This window comes from Gymnoscopelus braueri (genome assembly GCF_963280865.1).
Source record: "Gymnoscopelus braueri genome assembly, chromosome: 10".
Classification (NCBI taxonomy): domain Eukaryota; kingdom Metazoa; phylum Chordata; class Actinopteri; order Myctophiformes; family Myctophidae; genus Gymnoscopelus; species Gymnoscopelus braueri.
The window spans coordinates 29,163,922-29,181,373 of record NC_137611.1 but is presented as its reverse complement, the minus strand read 5'-3'; the positions used below and the strand labels follow the sequence as shown (position 1 = coordinate 29,181,373).

The following is a 17,452-nucleotide window of genomic DNA, read 5'->3' as shown; positions in this document are numbered from 1 at the left end:
ACTGGACCATACATAAAATGAAGAATACCTTGTGATGTCAGTGACATTTTATTACAAAATTACTAAAAAGGCGTCCGCCCACTTCACGCAGATAGCTACGCAAGACGCGAGACTATGCAGATACGGGAAGTAAACCGGAGATTTATGTTGCAATTTTTGTTGCGCAAGTCTTGTTTTTTTTTCAGGACTTTCAAAAAGCGTTAAGCATTGGTTCTCAAAGTGGGGTCCGGGGACCCCCAGGTGTCCTGGGGGGGGGGGGTTCCAGGGGGTCCCCAGCAAAATGTTATTATTAAATATGGCTCTTTTATTGCTACTTTTAACTTTTGAATGGATCCTACAGTATGTAAGTAAAGCCTGATAAAAGTGTCAACTCCCAAAATCCACCAGAATACTGGAAATTACATCTACTCTGTTAAAAATTCCTGGGGGGAGGACCCCCAGCATGGTCAAGAGCCATCTACATAAATGTTCGGATTTCTAATATAAAGTTTACGACCCTGGCAAGGTGGGAGTTGAAGCTGTGACTTGTCATGCTGCTGCTCTATCCATTGAGCAATGGCTGCCCCTTCAAACAATGCAGTGGTTCTCAAACATTTTCATGTGAAGGACCCGCAAGTTGATATGAATTTGGCCGCATACCCCAATCTGAAATGTAGTGCCTAGTGCGGAGTTGCCTTTAAGGGCTCCCATAAGAAAGATTTGTTTTTAAAACTTAAAATAACAAATTAAAAAATTGTCAAGATTCTTAAATGATCATGGATAACTTGAAACAAAGTTGGGAATCAAACCTGTGACCTCTTGGTACCCAGACTGGCTCTTAACCCAGTGAGCCACCATATATATTGAGTTCTGAAAGCCAAATGGATAATGAAACAAAAGCCACAATCCACAGACAAATTTAACCATTTCCACTTTTCAATATACTCTTTCGTTGCCTCTTTGCTGGACAATATGCCAGTTACTTTGTAGATTTAGATTATTATTACAAAATATACATTAACCACTTCAACGACTATATACTCTGGCTGTTTAAAAATAGCTATTTTCAAAAGATATGTATACATTTTGAAAACTTGTGAAATGGGACATATTGCATAATGAGTACTCTTACCTTTGGTACTTTAAGTGTGTTTAGATGTCAATATACTTTTGTACTTTTACTCTAGTACATTTTTACCTGACTTTTACTTATAACATAGTATTTCTACATTGTGGTAGTGATACTTTTACTTATAACGTATGAGTACTTTTTCCACCACTGCCAATAACACAGCCCATACACATGAAAGCAACACAAATGCATCTATGCATAGTCTCAGATGTACCTGTATAGTATATTAACAGGAAGTGTCCATAAAAGACCAAACCATTTGGGTATTTGATTTATCGGTTTGGGGTGAATTCTGTGTTATTACAAGTACACCACCCTGGACTGATGATTGGCAGGCGTCAGGTGTTTGGTCAAATTTGAGAATTCTAGAAACAAACAACAACATAATGTTTGATCATTTATTCTTTAGTGAGTGAGATATTACAAGCAGAGTTAACTGTACAGCAGAAGATTGTTTTGGGGGAGAATGAACTCATGGGCACAGGTCTCTCTTAGCACAGCTCCATATTATACAATAGAAAGACCCAGCATATAAAAGCCTTCAAATGGGACAGAGTGGAATTGAAGAGATAGGACATGACAGGAGATTATGGATTGAGAAGTGGCCATAAATAAAAGTGAGAAGTCAGTCTAACCACCAGGAGGAAGAGCAAGACAAACCAGAAGAAAAGCCTTTGATAAAGTATCATCTAGTATTATTCTGCCATCTACACTATAAAGCATCCTTCCTAAATAGTTCATAGACAACACTCAGTATAGCATTGGTCACTGAAGACTTTGGTTTGGTCTGCCTTCATCAAAAGCTCTGCTACTACAGGAAGTACAGTCTGAAGCCATGGGAGACCATAGGAAACTGGAAGATGCCACATGGAAAAACTATTCATCAAAGAAGGACAAAATGTAAAAGAAATGATCATTCACAATTGAATTTCAGATAAAAATCTAGCCATGTTACAATATGAAAAGAAGAAAAAAAATCAATGTACAGTATATATTGCTTAGGAAGAGTGAAATTAACATACATAATTCATTAATGACACTGGCAAAAAGGCCAAACTACATGAGGTATGCACATTTGCCATTTTTTGGACATACAAAATAAAATTAAAATAAAACAGGCAACAATTAAACATGGGCGTGCACAGCGCAAGCCTTTTTATGCCTCCAAGTATATTTTCCTACAACACACTGAACTGATTTAAAAAAAAAAAAAAAAAAAAAGTTTCCCAGTGAAAACCAATAAATAAATGTGTACATAAGACACCAATCATCATCTTTTACACAACATGATAAGCTACGGGTATATGCAATTACATTTACAACTTCACTCAAATGTACAGACCGTCTGACTAAAAAAAGACTCAAAATATCAATCGAGAACAAACAAAAGAGCATTAACAATTCAACTTGAGACAAACAAAACAACAGAAAACGGTTTTGGACAAATACATGCTCTTAAAGTGCAGTAAAGCCTAAAGCGTCCAAGAGGTATGGTTTTTAAAGAGTTGGCTTCAGTGTTGGATGTTTCTGAGTCTCATGTCAGAGTCAGACCCTGTCACAGATGACAGTCTCAACTACAAAGGTGTTCTCAAAGTGCCGGATACTGTGGCACCTCTTCGCCTCACGCTTATCAATTCCTGAAAAGAAAGAGAGGAAAGGATATTTTAGACTTGGGCTCACCACATGGCATCTGATACCCAGCCTACAATCCTAAAAATGGATCATTATTGCTTGTTGTCATGGTGGTGCGAACCCATCTAAGTGTTCCTGGTCTCAGGCAGCCAATAAATTCAGCATCAGTGAGCGTAACACTACCTCCTACACAATGTGTGGTTCTATCCTGCATAGTAGGAATGACTCAGGCACACACACACACACACACACACACACACACGTGGGATGATATGAGCACACACACACACACACACACACACACACACACACACACACACACACACACACACACACACACACACACACACACACACACACACACACACACACACACACACACACACACACACACACACACACACACACACACACACACACACACACACACACACACACACACACACACACACACACAGCAGGAAGCCCCTATTTGGTGCTGTTCTCGCTCGTATTCATATGGGTGCCATGTCTTCATTCCTCACACCACAGCAGCCTGTCCAGACCCACGGATTTCCCTCGACTTATAGCCGTGAAATGTGTTTCCCACTTAGACGGGTACACGTGTGTGTAGGCAGAAAGCGGCCGACACACAGGCCAAAGTTTCACTCACTTATTACATAACATGGCTTCTCACACTCGTAAGGGGCAGCCCCTTATATTCAGTATATCCTGAATAAACATGGAGAAGGAGCATGTGAACTAGCATGTGTGTGTTCATGTGTGAGTGGATTGTGTGTATGCGAGCTGAACTCACTTCGGTGCGGGTTGCGACGTCTGAGGCGATAGGTCTCTTTGCCATAGCAGAGTCTGTGGATGAAGGGCCCCAGCTGCCTCATGTTCCTCACCCTCCCTGTCACCATCATCTCCTCCTGGATGATGTACGTATGAGGCAGGTATGTCCCTCTCTGTGGGAGAAAGAGACGAGAACACATTCCAAAGGTTACGACATTGACCCGCACACAGGCCCGAGTGACAGTGTCACCCAGTTGAGTCACTCAAGGCTTTGGACACGGCACGCAACCAAGTATAACTCGGGCTTTATAATGCCGTCACTAGAGTTGCTGCGCAAGCCTCAGCTATGAATGAGGCGAACTCACCTTGACGTTAATGAGGAGTTCCCACAGGTTTCGCGGAGGCATAACTGAAGTGGTGTTGAGCTCAATGACGTAGCACTTGTCCAAAGCAATGTCATGATAAGCTGTGAGGCCCTGTGAGAAAGACAACAGTAGTCAGATTACATGAGCTGCATGTCGAAATAATTCTGTGAGAGCCTTCTAAGAGCCAGTTCTTTCAAGCCTCCAATCGATTTTAATCATTAAGATTATGTAAATTTTGAGCTACATACAGTATGTGAATATTTCTATTGGGTATTTTTTGGTCTCTTTTGGGGATATTGTTGGCTGTTTGAATATGATTATATACAAATTTTGAGTAACTTATAATGCTTATACTTATAATGTGTTTTCCCTGTCTGAATATTCTGTATGTGGTGCCATGACTGCTATTACACCTGATTTGGTGATTGTGGTCAGTCGAGGGTGTGATCTGATTGTCAGTCTTGATTGTGATATGATCCATGTGGATCAACCAGCCTATTTAAAATACTCTCTCCAATGTTTTTGTAACATATATAGTAATTAATAAATACTAAGTAAATACAATAATAAACTGAGTTCTTTCTTTCTTGCTAGGTTGCTGGCAAACAGGGTGGAATTCAGGTGGGATCATAGCCTCTTACCCTCTGAAAGTCATGGATGATGTCAGCAGGGTCACTGCCTCCAAAATGGGGCATGGGTACACTGATTTGCTCGTAGTTATCATCAAGGTAGATGGCAACGTTCTCCTCCAGCTCGTGTCGGGCTCTCACAGGAGCAAATATGGAGTCCTCATACACAACCCGACAGTGGAACATACTGTCCTCTGGGATCTGCTGGTGGGTCGAAACACAATTCTTTTAGCCTCATTTTCTTTGCACTAGCTACAATGTAAAATTAGTGTTCATTTAACCCAGGCAGGTTTTACAGTAATGTATTCATGTGGTTGTTAAACTAACTTTCATTGTATGTAGGGTCATTGTAATTCAAAAGACAAACATGTTATGATGAATCTTTTATTAGTATTTCTATTTCATTTTTTACATACTGTACCATGTCAATGGTACATAGGCTACAGTTTACAAAATAAAGGAGGTTAACTGACCTGAGGTATGAAGTAATAGCGGTACATGTAGATGGAGGCCAGCACCAATCCTGACATGAAAATCACCAGGCCGAATGTGAGACAGCAAAGGCCATTCAGAAGAGACCTCTTTGGGCTGAGAGGGAGAACCAGCTTCTCCTGCAAAAAGGGGAGAAACTAGGTTACACAACAGGCCGTGGGTGACAAGGAAATGCTTAATTTGCCAGGTTAATTATCGGCAATGTTTTGATGTCAGCCAAGGTATGTGCTCTTTCACTGAGGCACTTGCATTGATTGATTGATTGTTTGTTTGATTGATTGATTGGTTGATTGAAATTCTTAATTTGCCAGGATAATTATCAGCAAGGTTTTGATGTCAGCCAGGGTATGCTCCTTCACTCAATGCATAATCTAATTTAGTGTACTGTATGGCATACAACCATGCAGTTGAGCATGGTTGTGTGTGCATAATGTTCTCTCACATCACCACGCTTTCCTGTGAACACTCTAAACCTAAAATCTTGTAAGGTTGTGACTGCCAAGTAGTTAGTCAGATGATCAGATCTGGTATTACGTAGGCTGGCTTGGGAGGATGGACCCATGCCAAATACCCACCCACAATCTCTCAATCAATCTGCTGCCTCTCTGTACTACTGTTGCTATGGAGAACCAGAGAGGAGGGAGCAGATTGCGCCTGGCTCTGACGAAGATGCACATGGCTGTCTGGGACTTCTATTCTTATCCGCCTACTTCCACGCTCCATATTTGTCGATGGTTTCCCTGGCAGAACAATTGCGTGGGGACAGGCGTCCCATGACAGAGGTGGTCCTATTAATATGCCTACACACACACTTCTGATGACGCTGAACCTGCCATTTCCGCCAATATCATCACACCACTCATGCTCATGCGTTATGTGTTCACTGACGTAATAAGCGGTTGCGGATGCAGACTATGTTTTGGTGCCAGAGGCGTCATATGTAATCTACTGTGTACAATATGTATTTGAAAAGGATTAGACTTGGATCTATGTTTTAGATTGTGTGCCCACTCTTCCGGTTACCGTTCAAATATTAGGTCACGGTGCCTCCAAAAAAGGCAGCAATGAGAAGTCTCAGGGCACTTTATGGACCCCAGGAAGATTAGCAGCCGCCCATAGGTGTCAGCTAATGGGGATCCATTTAATAATAAACTTTATACATAAACTATACACAGAAGAATAGTTAAAGGTACATCTAATAGCATAATGTAAAATAATCTACTTTGTTCATGAGCTACCTACACAGGCACCTCTTTGGTTACATTTGTTATTATTATCTTAACCACTTTTTAAACCCTATATACTTTTCTGACCGGAGTCCCCCAGGGGTCTATATTTGGTCCCCTCCTTTTTTTCCCACTACACTAAATATCTTCAGATGACAGTGAAGTTACAATTTAAGGACTTTTAAGACCTTTTTAATACCTTAAAAAGATAGAAAGAAAAGAAAAAAAGACTATTAGGCTACTGCATCAAAAGTAATCAACAAAATATACTATAAAAACTGGTCAAACATTGGCCAAATTGTCAAATAATATAAGAAAGAGGCAAAATGTGTGAAAATAGCCGATCAACAAGATTACACATTGCGTTGTGAGGCGTTGTGAGCTTGTAGATCTGCTATTTAAACTATATTTATCTGTGGAACCGAGTCAAACTAAATGAAATGCCTCAACTCCTACAATTCCAAGTGCTTATCAGGGTGGGGGGTCCCCAGTTCCAATATGATTATTTTGGGGGGTCATAGCATAGACTGTATAAAAGGGGTCACAGCCTGAAAAGGTTGAGAACCACTGGTCCACATGACATTTGGACATGCTGCCACCTGCAGGGATGACTGGGTATTAAGCTATTAAGCAGCACCTCAGCAGTGACGTAAGGAGTGGTGCAGTGATAGCATAGAGTACACTTGTTTCCTCAAATCCACAATCTTTGCTAACTTGATATTCTATCAACAAGAGCAAAGGCATGTTTAAACATTAATGCACCTTGAGCGTGAACCCAATGCCGTTGTATTCTTATAAAGAAATGTGCACATAGATAGATAAGATTTCTTATATGAAGATTTCTTATATGCAGGCAGCGTCCCAGGCTGTATAGCCCAAACAAGGTGACGTAATGTCAACATCCCAGCCAGGCTATAGATGTCTGATCACTCAGTCGCTTATGATTTAAGTATAATCACACTAATTATACTCTATGTCATTCATTGCACAAGACTGCAATGCAGTAGCCACCTATATAAAGCTATCAAATGTCGTCACGGTGATATGCTGACTAGTTGTGTTGAGAAATATTGGCCTTATTCATGAAAATAAAATAGGACCACAATGGAAACAATTAAGCCCTTAGGGCTTTTTGTGTTAACCTTTTAACATTATTGTATAATAACTGTACCTCTGTGCCGTTTGCAAACTGTTAATAAAGTATTCAATCAATCAATCAATCAATCAATCAAATCAAATCAAATAACGTAATATGCAGGCATAATAGTTCTAACGACATGATACAGTCACACGTGTTAAAAGGGAGATGCAATGACAAATCAGGAGGATTCATATGGGAGAAAATGCCATAGATATGGAACAAAGACTGAGAAATCCTGCAAACTCACGTGAGGTATAATAATCTTGTCTCCATCGCTCTCCTTCTCGGGCTTCTGCGCCGAAACTGACTGGAAAGTGATCTTCACCATGTCTGTAATATAGCCTGTATCTGCTTATTATCTACCTGATGGTGATGGGTGCACTGGATTCAGCAACCGAACAGAGAAGCATATATGTAGTATACCTCGCCCCCGCCGGACAGCAAGGGATAGTGACCTCAGACACGCGTATTCTCTGACGAACGAGCTCTATGTGTGGGAATGGAGGAAAATCCTCCGCTCTAACACCAAAATAAAAGTCCAAATCCAACACAAACTCATACATAACATAACAAAGGTAAGCCTTTGATTGTTGTTTTTTTTAACTCTCATATCAAGTCGAAGGAATGCGAAAACTTCTCATACTGAATAGCGACCCTCCTAAACCAGCTAGCTACAAATAAGTCTTATTACTCGCAAATCTCTCCGTGTGTCTTACTTTGAAGATGAACTCCAAATATGGTAATGTTCCGTCCGTGTTTAATTTAAAGCTGCATCTAGATTTGCTGTGTGCCTCTTTGTGTCACAGTGTTACATCCATGGATGGATGTGGGTTTACATCTCTGGATCATCCGGGAAAATACCATTATTCCTGAATGAAAGTCCTGAAAAGCATGATCAGCTATTTTACAGGAAATTTCATTAAGCAAAACGAAAGATCTCCCATGCAATCTGTTTTAACACCATTTCAATTATGGCTCTAATCATGGAAATTCTGATCATCATAAATCTATGGATATAATATATATATCCATATAATAGCCTATTAGGATTTTCTCTGGTGGACAGAAAACTACTCAAACAAGTTTGGTCAATTAATATTTTGAATAGCCTAGCCTATAGCCTAATATAACTGCATTATGTGTAGAATGTATTAGTTGCTCATTGATTTCTCGATCAGGCATTGACATTTCACAGAGCTTGACATGACAAATGGCTCTCATTTTCCTGCAAAGTGCCAGAAGAATGGCTTAATGGTCAACGGTTGAAACAACAGACCTTAAAGTTTTATGGCTCACATTCTCACAATCCAACATGAAAGGTGATAACGTGAGAAGAGACTGTCTGTAAACATCTTAGAAACAACTGTAAACATCTTAGAAACAACTTCTAATCTAGTCAGTGTTTTCACATATTGTGATTTGTAGTACATTTTTTATTGAAATTTTTACGTCTATAAGCCTACTTTATAGTAGCCATACATAGCCTAGGCCTACTTGACAAAAAAAATATTTGGAGGGTTTTTACAACCAACATTTGGAAGCTACATTTCTTTGACACAGGTCATAAGGCAGTGGTTCTCAACCTGTGGGTCGGGACCCCCGGCGGGTCCCCACATGGTTTTTGGGGGGTCCCCAGATAACTGTAAAGTGACAATTTAAGGACTTTATTAACTAAATGAAAAAGACCATTACTGCATTAAACGTAATCAACAAACTATAAAAAACTGGTCAAACATTGGCCAAATTGTCAAATAATATAAAAAAGGGGCACAAATTGTGGAAATAGCTGATCTACAAGCTCACAATGCCTGGCAACGCGAGATACAATATTTATCTATAAGTCAAAACAAAATGTAATGCCTCAACTAATACATTCCAAGTGCTTGTCAGGGTCAAATATGCCTGAAAAGGTTGAGAACCACTGTTATAATGCATATGACTGGGGTTTCTGAAATTTAGACTGTCTTCAATGTATGTTATAATGTCATCATCCCCCTACAATGAGACAGTAGATAAAAGCCGACGATTGGCTGGTCGGAGCAGCCAGCTCCAGCATTCATTTCATTCACATGTAAATGAACCGTTATAAATACCCAGTGCACTGCCCTCGTCCCTTCAATGCTCCAAGCTGCATAACAAGTCCTGCCTGCCTGCACCCCGTCTAGTCTGCAACCTTTGTTGGCAGCTGGGACCAACAGCCAGCCATCTGTCCCTGTGTCCCATTGACGAGCTGTAACGGCTGGATTTAGACAATCAGTTTGTGTGGCAGAGCCTGGGTTAACTTCTACTAACAACATGGCCCCCATCCGCAATAACACGAATGGAATGGACAGGGAGGATGAGGAGGATTTTGGCACCAAGGTGGACAGAAAGGTAAACAGTGTTGCCAGGTCTGCTTATTATAAGCGACTTTGGGCTTGTTTTTCTGTAAAGTTGCTTGTAAATATTGGTATTGTTTCTAGTGTAGTTACTTATTTAGGCTTCCTTCCTAATGTTGTTTAAATCAGTGGTTCTCAAACATTGTGCCCCCCCCACAATTAATATGTACTTGGCCACAGATCTGAAAATATTTTGTGCCAGGGACCCCCATTTGTGTATTGTTTCTTTATTTTTCTAGATTTGAAAATAATAGATCTACAAGCTCACAATGCTGTGAGCTTGTAGATCGGCTATTTTCAAACAGCTGATGTAATAGGTTCAAAGTGTTCAAGTAGGCTGTATTTGCTTCTTTTGGGCTTGTTTTCATAGACCTGGTTGCTTATTTCTCTCGCAAAATCTGGCAACGCTGAAGGTAAAGCCATGATGTCTTCTTCATGCAATGGGATCTCAGTGTTTATGTTTGTTTTAAACCACTAAAGCCCGGTTTTACACTTCGTCTCACGGCGGTGTCGCGCGCAAAATAGCGAAAATCTACATGGCCACAACGCATCGCATCTTGACCCGTTGTGAGCTTGTAGATCGGCCTTTTTGTGTTCGCTTATAATTGCGTGCCCACAATATGGACACGCCGGTGTTGAAAACAAAGTCACTCATGATCGGTTTGTTTTGTTTATGTATTTACAGATCAGGAAACCTCTGGTTGAGAAGAAGAGGAGGGCTCGCATCAATGAAAGTTTACAGGAACTCAGGGTTCTTATGGCAGACACAGATGATGTAAGTTGAGCTATATGCAACCATTTTTCTTATATAACATTATTGTGTGAGCCTACTACACACACGAATTGGGCTGAATCATCATTGATAGAACCATACAAATGATCTTTTATTTACAGTTGCAATCAAAGATGGAGAACGCTGAAGTGCTGGAGGTGACAGTGAAAAGGGTCGAGAGTATTCTGCAAAGCCGAGCTCAAGGTAAAACTTTAAGCTATTCGCTACAGTGTCTAATAAGCTAGCCTACATGCAGCGGTGGGAAGTAACTAAGTACATTTACTCAAGTACTGAGTATTTCCAATTTTCCGTACTTTTACTTCTACTCCACTACATCTCCGAGGCAAATATTGAAAATAGCCAATCTACAAGCTCACAATGCATTGCATCCTGACCCATTGTGAGCTTGTAGATGTGCTATGTTCAAAAAAAATTTAAAGCTTTTGAAATGGGACATTCTGCATAATGAGTACTTTTACTTTTGGTACTTTAAGTACACTTTGATGCCAATACTTTTGTACTTTTACTCAAGTACATTTTGAATTCCGCAGTATTTCTACATTGCAGTATTGATACTTTTACTTAAGTAAAAAATGCGATCACTGCCCACATGTTATGTATATGCTTGTGTGGACTTGTATTTCAGCAGCTTCTGTATAGCCTACTCACTGAGTTTGTATGGTGTTTTATATCAATCAGAGGTGGACGCAGAGAACCGGGAGGCGTGTGAGAGGTTCGCAGCGGGATACATCCAGTGCATGCATGAGGTGCACACTTTCATCTCCAACTGTCCGGGCATAGACCCCACCATCGCCGCGGAGCTCCTCAACCACCTCCTGGAAAGCATGCCCTTGAACGACGAGGACCGTCTGCAGGTGATGCTGCAGTCGGACCTCGCGACAGACAGTTGCCCCAACAACAGCACTTGGCCTCTGTCTGAGTATGCAGCGCTGATCTCCCCCGGGGGAAGGAGCGCGTCCCCCGGCAGCTCATCGGCCCTGTCCCCGGCTCCATCAACCACCTCCACCGATGACTTGTGCTGCTCGGATCTGGACGAGACAGACTCTGATCAAAGCCAGATCTTCATGGAAGAGGGCGAGAGTCAGGGTGCGTCACCCTTAACGTACTGTGAATCAGTATGGAGGCCATGGTAGAAATACGAAGTCAATTAAACAAAGTCATAATCACATACTGATTTGTACCCTCTTTTTTTTTTTTTTAGCTTCGTTTTCAGACTGTTGTGTGTAGGACATGTTAGGATAAGACTAGCCTACTGTTTTAAAGAGCTGTCAGCTTGTTGAATGACATCTGCTAAACTCTTTGTGTAATTATTTTGGTGTTGCAATTTAACTAATAACACATTTTTGGGCGGTGAAACCGCCCCTATAAGTGAGATTTGGAAAAATGTACAAATATCTTGGGCAGTGAAACCGGCCCTAAAAGTGAGGTTTGGAAATTTGTACAATTATCCTGCGCTGTGATTGGCCAATCACAATCTATTCAGGACTGTGATTGGCCAGTGTCACATGACACATGTGCATAGCCCTATATAAGCAACCATAACTTTACAAAAACAATAAATTTGTTTTTGTAAAGTTATGGTTTCGTCCATCATAAAGAGTGTTTCAATAAATGTATTTGTCTTTTGTACATGATTGGTTGACTCCATTCAGTATTGTGATTAGCTAGCAAGACACCGCCCACTTCACACAGGGTGTGATTTTTTATTTAAGAATAACTATTTAAAAACAACAACAGAGATCCATAATTAGACCCATAGGGTGTTCCCCTGTTTCATCAGTGAAAGCAGGTAGTTGTAAGTCATTTTCGATGTTTAGGCCTGTGTTTACAATTTTGTATTTATAAATGTCTATAAATGTCTGTTTTTACCTCAGTTGATTTTCCAATGTATAAACTCACACTGACACTGACTGTCTTTTGAATAAAACTAATTCACTGCCATGAGTTGTGTGGTAGCCTAGGCATTATTTTATAGTGGTGGAATAACTATTCTGAGGTACTTTTACTTTTAGTTCCAGTTTTCAATAGACCTGATGTATACTTACTCCACTACAACTAGGCAAATATTGTATATGCCTACTTTTTGTTGCACTGCAGTTATTTGACAGCTTTATTTAGGCTACTAGTTACTTCTAAGATTGTAATAATTAATATGGCCTACAAAACATACAGAACCACTTAGACCACAATTTGGCTTTTCGAAAATAGCCATACAAGTTGTAGAAAGGCTAAATTTCGAAAGTTTTTGTACTTTTTTGGTACTTTGAGTAGCCTATATTATAAAAGGATTCCTGGCTAATAAGCCTTAATATAATAATTATATGCCTTATAACTAAAAAAATAGTTTGAGTTATAATATAACTTAAAAACATCGTAAATATATATATATTTTTTTTTAGAAATAGACCAAAGGGGGACAACGCCCATTGCAAGTTGATGATGTCATTTGTCCATGTGTGGTCCAACCCTATGGAATGCATGTGCTAACTAAAAACAACTTTAGTACTTCCTAAGGTTAATATGTCAAAACAATATTTTAAATACGTTTTTAGCACATGCATTCCATACATTCCATATAGGGCTGGACCACACGTGGACAAATTACATCTTCACCTTGCGACAGGAGTTGTCCCCCTTGAGTAAAAGATGGACTATTTCTAAAATAAATACAATATTTACGGTGTTTTTAGTTATGGAGGGAAATTATAATGTATTGAGGCATATAAGGCTTGTTAGCCAGGGATAATCTTAACGTCATTTTGTACTACTTTTACTCAAGTAGGCTAACATTTTGAATAGCCTTTTACTTGTAACAGTTTTTTTTCTTGCATTGCTGTTTTTACTTAAGTAGTAAGTAAATATAAGTTCTCCCACCACTGATTTTACGTTCATTTTATAATGAGACGCAAACTATAAGCCTAAATTCACACGTAGTAGTGTTTTCAAATTATTGGTTTCATGAGGTGAGAATGGACTGGGACAATTTGGGTTATTAGTCTAAACCTTAGTTTTTTACAGTGTGAAAGATGTAATTAAGAGAAATGCTCATTAGGTCATGGAATGTGACAGGGATGTTACACACAGCTGATGATAGGTGGATAATTTCTCAACAGGCTAAAATACAGTGGGCTATAATAGACTATAGGGTTAGGGATATAGCTGCTATATCCTCTTATAAAGACGTCAGGCTAAACTTATTTAAATTGAAAAAAAAGTTTTTAGAAGTGCAAGATAATTAGAAAATTATTCTTCATTCTTAGCCTATGGATAGGCTAGGTTGGCATTTGCGCTTTTCGGTAGAGAAACACACGGTGATGCAGAGAGTCTGAAGTCAAAGCACGTCTATTTCCATTCTCAGCCACACAGGTGTTGCGACAAATGAATATGAAAAGAAAGCGACCTGTACTTAAGGTTTTAGGCTAATCTTAACTGGCACCTCGATCAAGTTCTGATGTCAACAAGTGTTACTTTTTACACTGTCGACAAACTGAAAGCTTTCATTCAGTAGTTTTTTTCTCCACCCCATTCACGAAAAGGACAGACAGAAGGCTGGTACTAGTTTAGGGGGCAATAAAAGCTTCCATATCCCGTCCCGTTTATAATTTCCAATGCCAAGAGTAAGAAGACAATTGAGGAGAAGCCTTCTCAACTTTTATTTTTCGCAGATTTGTGTCGTGAAGCCCGGGAGACCGGATTTGCGGAACTCCCAAAAGGTGCAAATAACTACAGGGGGCGGTTTTTGGATGTTTCGCACCTCCTCGTCTACAAACTGGGAGAATCTGAGGTGTGAACAGAGGGGATGTAAATCAGCCTGTCCGCTTTGATCAGATGCGGTAAGCCAGTGGTTCTCAGCCAGTGGGTCGGGTCCCCACATGATTTTTTTTTTGGGGGGGCTCCCCAGATGACAGTGAAGTGACCATTTAAGGACTTTTAATACCACAAAAAAAGACCATTACTGCATCAAAAGTAGTCAACAAACTATAGGCTACTATAAAACTGGTCAAACATGGCCAAATTGTCAAATATAAGAAAGAGGCAAAAGTTGTGAAAATAGCCTACAAGCTCAGCGCCTCGCAAATGCTATTTTATTTTCACAATATTTGTCTGTGGAACCGAGTCAAACTACATTTAATGCCTCAATTATTTTGGGGGGTCACAGCCTGAAAAGGTTGAGAACCACTGAGGTAAGCCACGGAGGATGTGTGACTGTGAGGACAGACCGTCTGCTAGCTTTAAGCTTTCAAATTCGAACAAGGCACCAAGCAGCCAGGCATGAACTATAATATATGCATGCCAATCACAGGATTAGGCTAGAATATAGCCTAATGATCTCACAACAAGTCATTAATTGACCATAAACTCTAAGCAACTTCTCAGCCTTCAAGATGTGTCCAAATTATTATATTATATATTACTCTACAAGCAGTTTATAAGGTCTCTGTAAAACATTTGAGTTGAATACATTATTGCACCATTATGAAAGAATTGACGCCTGCTTGCCTTAGCATATTCTACAGATTGTTGTCCGATATAATTTCCCTGCTTAAGTCATTAGGCCACATCAGGAAATTCAGAAAATCAACCAAAACAAATAAGTATTTCAAAAACATTTTAATTTGAAAACTTTTAGCAACAGGAGAGAATAGTCTCCATGTTCAACATAAGAAAAGAAAACACAACAAACTGTACAGAAATGAGATAGGAAATGTGCAAGTTGCCATTTAACATACGCCTTAGAACGCTTACTTAATAACAAACTGCAGCATAAGCATTAAAAGAACAGAGAAGTGCAAACAAAATCTGTTTCAATTGCTTTACGCCCGTGTAATAACCCTAATATTAAACTTCAAAAGTGACCACACATTCGATCCATGGCTTTAGCTCCATGTTCAATCCACAGCAGGAAACGGTATACCTTAGAAAGGTGTCAATTGTATATACAATATTTGTATGTAGTATAGATGGATTGCAAGAGACGCATCCAAAAAAGTTAAATTCGTAGGACACTTTCACACTGTTGACATGACCAAAATATTCTTCTCACATTATCATGCAAGTTTCACCCTAGTCTACGGCCCATTCTCTTCTTCTACTTACTCCTACGTAGAGTAGAGATGGTTTTGATTGATTGATTGATGTAGTTTATTTAGTAAGACATGAGAATAGTACATGACAGTACATAACAGTACATGGAAGTACAAATTCACAATTCACTGCTTAAAAGTCAGACATTACAAATACAGATTGTGTAGTGTATATACACACACACACACACACACACACACACACACACACACACACACACACACACAGAGTATCAACAATCTCATAGGTTGTTGGCCCTCTTAGTTTTTTTGCTGGCTGTCTTATATTATAATGTACAAATCTGTAAATATACATAATATACCTGCTTTTCCAGGAGAAATTATTTTCTGTAAAAAAAAATCACTGAGGATTACAAAAAAATCAACAGAAAGGTGCATCATGCTTGTGCTCAAACTGATTAAATGTTTCCCAGTCTTAACGGCTCTTGAACAACAAAATCCATCAGGAGGTTTACATTAATATTAATGCATGCTTGTGTAGTAGATCTGTGAGAATAAATTATGACAAGAAATAATATAACACGTTATAGTATATAAATATATACAGTCTCTACATGAGTCTGGCTCTATGGATCATTATTACGCCACATTCACACCTGCAATGTGGAACTTTGCAGGAACTTTCAGATTGGGCATTGAGTTTCAATGCAAAGTCTATGGAGACGAGTATTTCAATGTTTTCCACAGTGTCAGGATGCTCAACAGTAAAAAGCATGGCATCAAAGCTGAAGTGAACACTCACTCTATTTATTTCATATAGCATCGTGGAGTAGAGTCGACATTTCTGGTGTGAATTGGGCGTTATTCTTTTAAATAGCACCTGTAGAGTACAGAACCAACTAGGAAAATGCGCCCCTTGGAGCGGAGGACTCCACCAGGCCGGGTTGCCTACCCAGGGGCTGCAAACTGCGGAACACAGTAGTAGTCGGAATGGAATCTGAAAAAATGTGACCACACTTGATCACATGACTGCAGAGACAATGTGTACCGGTTTGTGTGAGTTTTGGACAACATCTGTAGGAGTAGTAGCTACTATAGTATGGTTATAGGCCAAAATATAAAGCAGCCTGTTATAGTGCCACCATGAAGCCTTTGGTCAGAGGTACTTCCTTGGCTTACTGGCAGTGTGTGTGCAAAGTTTGACGCCGGTCCAACGGTGCCAGAGATTAGCTGTTCACAGACACACTGACTGACTGACTGACTGACTGACAGACAAACACGGACGGATGGACGGACGGACGGAAGGACGGACGGACGGACGGGCGGAGGCGAAAACATAGTGTCAGGCTTCGGTCGTCCGGCCTGGCAGAGACAATTACAAACGAGAGAATTAGACAGTACTATCAGCATTAGTTCATGTAATGGCTGCTGGCAAAGGAGACTTGGGCTCTGAGTCACATCATTGACGGATGTTGCTTTGAGCCAAGTCCTGGCTGGTGTCTGTTAATAGTGAGTCACATAGCGTGACAATCCTTATACAGCCAAAGGACTTGAATGCTGGTGAGTTACCAAGTGCTGATTAACTTATGTGTTTTAATCAATAGGGGGTAGATAGTGTGGTTAGGTGCCAGGGCGTGGACAATGGCGTTCAAGGACTCCTGTCCTCAGGCAGTGGACCACCCCGACGACTCTCTATGTCCGCAGTCCACATGCAGCTCTGTGGTGTTGTCACAACATGAACAGATCTGGTGATCGTACATCAAACAAGTAAAAATAGTTTTAGTGAGAAGAAAGGGAGCATGTTCGTGCCTCCATGAGACATGCAGAGACAAAGAGGTCACTACACAGCTAAATCCTCAGTGTTAA

The 17,452-nt window shown here is 40.1% G+C and overlaps 3 protein-coding genes across 3 annotated transcripts in view; 1 reads left to right on the top strand and 2 right to left on the bottom strand.

Annotated features, from left to right (window-relative positions):
- Positions 1 to 1,533: 1,533 nt before the first annotated feature.
- Positions 1,534 to 7,911, bottom strand: itm2cb (integral membrane protein 2Cb). The gene is made up of 6 exons (XM_080439531.1): positions 7,618 to 7,911; positions 4,985 to 5,122; positions 4,524 to 4,715; positions 3,883 to 3,993; positions 3,540 to 3,690; positions 1,534 to 2,748 (listed from the first exon to the last, which is right to left on the bottom strand). The coding sequence occupies exons 1-6, from the start codon at positions 7,696 to 7,698 to the stop codon at positions 2,657 to 2,659; spliced, it is 765 nt and encodes a 254-aa protein (XP_080295657.1). The 5' UTR covers positions 7,699 to 7,911; the 3' UTR covers positions 1,534 to 2,656.
- Positions 7,912 to 9,495: 1,584 nt separating this feature from the next.
- Positions 9,496 to 12,064, top strand: hes6 (hes family bHLH transcription factor 6). The gene is made up of 4 exons (XM_080439535.1): positions 9,496 to 9,743; positions 10,434 to 10,523; positions 10,643 to 10,724; positions 11,220 to 12,064. Exons 1-4 carry the CDS (start codon positions 9,666 to 9,668, stop codon positions 11,672 to 11,674), a joined length of 705 nt encoding a protein of 234 aa, XP_080295661.1. The 5' UTR covers positions 9,496 to 9,665; the 3' UTR covers positions 11,675 to 12,064.
- A 3,788-nt stretch (positions 12,065 to 15,852) lies between these two features.
- The window catches only part of per2 (period circadian clock 2), a 36,743-nt gene continuing 35,143 nt past the window's right edge, over positions 15,853 to 17,452 (bottom strand). The window contains 1 exon segment of the mRNA XM_080439540.1: positions 15,853 to 17,331. Coding sequence (XP_080295666.1) covers positions 17,251 to 17,331 — 81 coding nt within the window. The 3' untranslated portion in view covers positions 15,853 to 17,250.

Coding starts and splice junctions, on each gene's coding strand:
- itm2cb (XM_080439531.1), bottom strand. CDS start 7,698: ATGGTGAAGATCACTTTCCAGTCAGTTTCGGCGCAGAAGCCCGAGAAG. Junction 4,716..4,984: donor GCTATTACTTCATACCTCAG/GTCAGTTAACCT, acceptor TCGACCCACCAG/CAGATCCCAGAGGACAGTAT. Junction 2,749..3,539: donor ACGTCGCAACCCGCACCGAA/GTGAGTTCAGCT, acceptor CTTTCTTTTCAG/GAATTGATAAGCGTGAGGCG.
- hes6 (XM_080439535.1), top strand. CDS start 9,666: ATGGCCCCCATCCGCAATAACACGAATGGAATGGACAGGGAGGATGAG. Junction 9,744..10,433: donor GCACCAAGGTGGACAGAAAG/GTAAACAGTGTT, acceptor ATGTATTTACAG/ATCAGGAAACCTCTGGTTGA. Junction 10,524..10,642: donor TTATGGCAGACACAGATGAT/GTAAGTTGAGCT, acceptor TTTTATTTACAG/TTGCAATCAAAGATGGAGAA.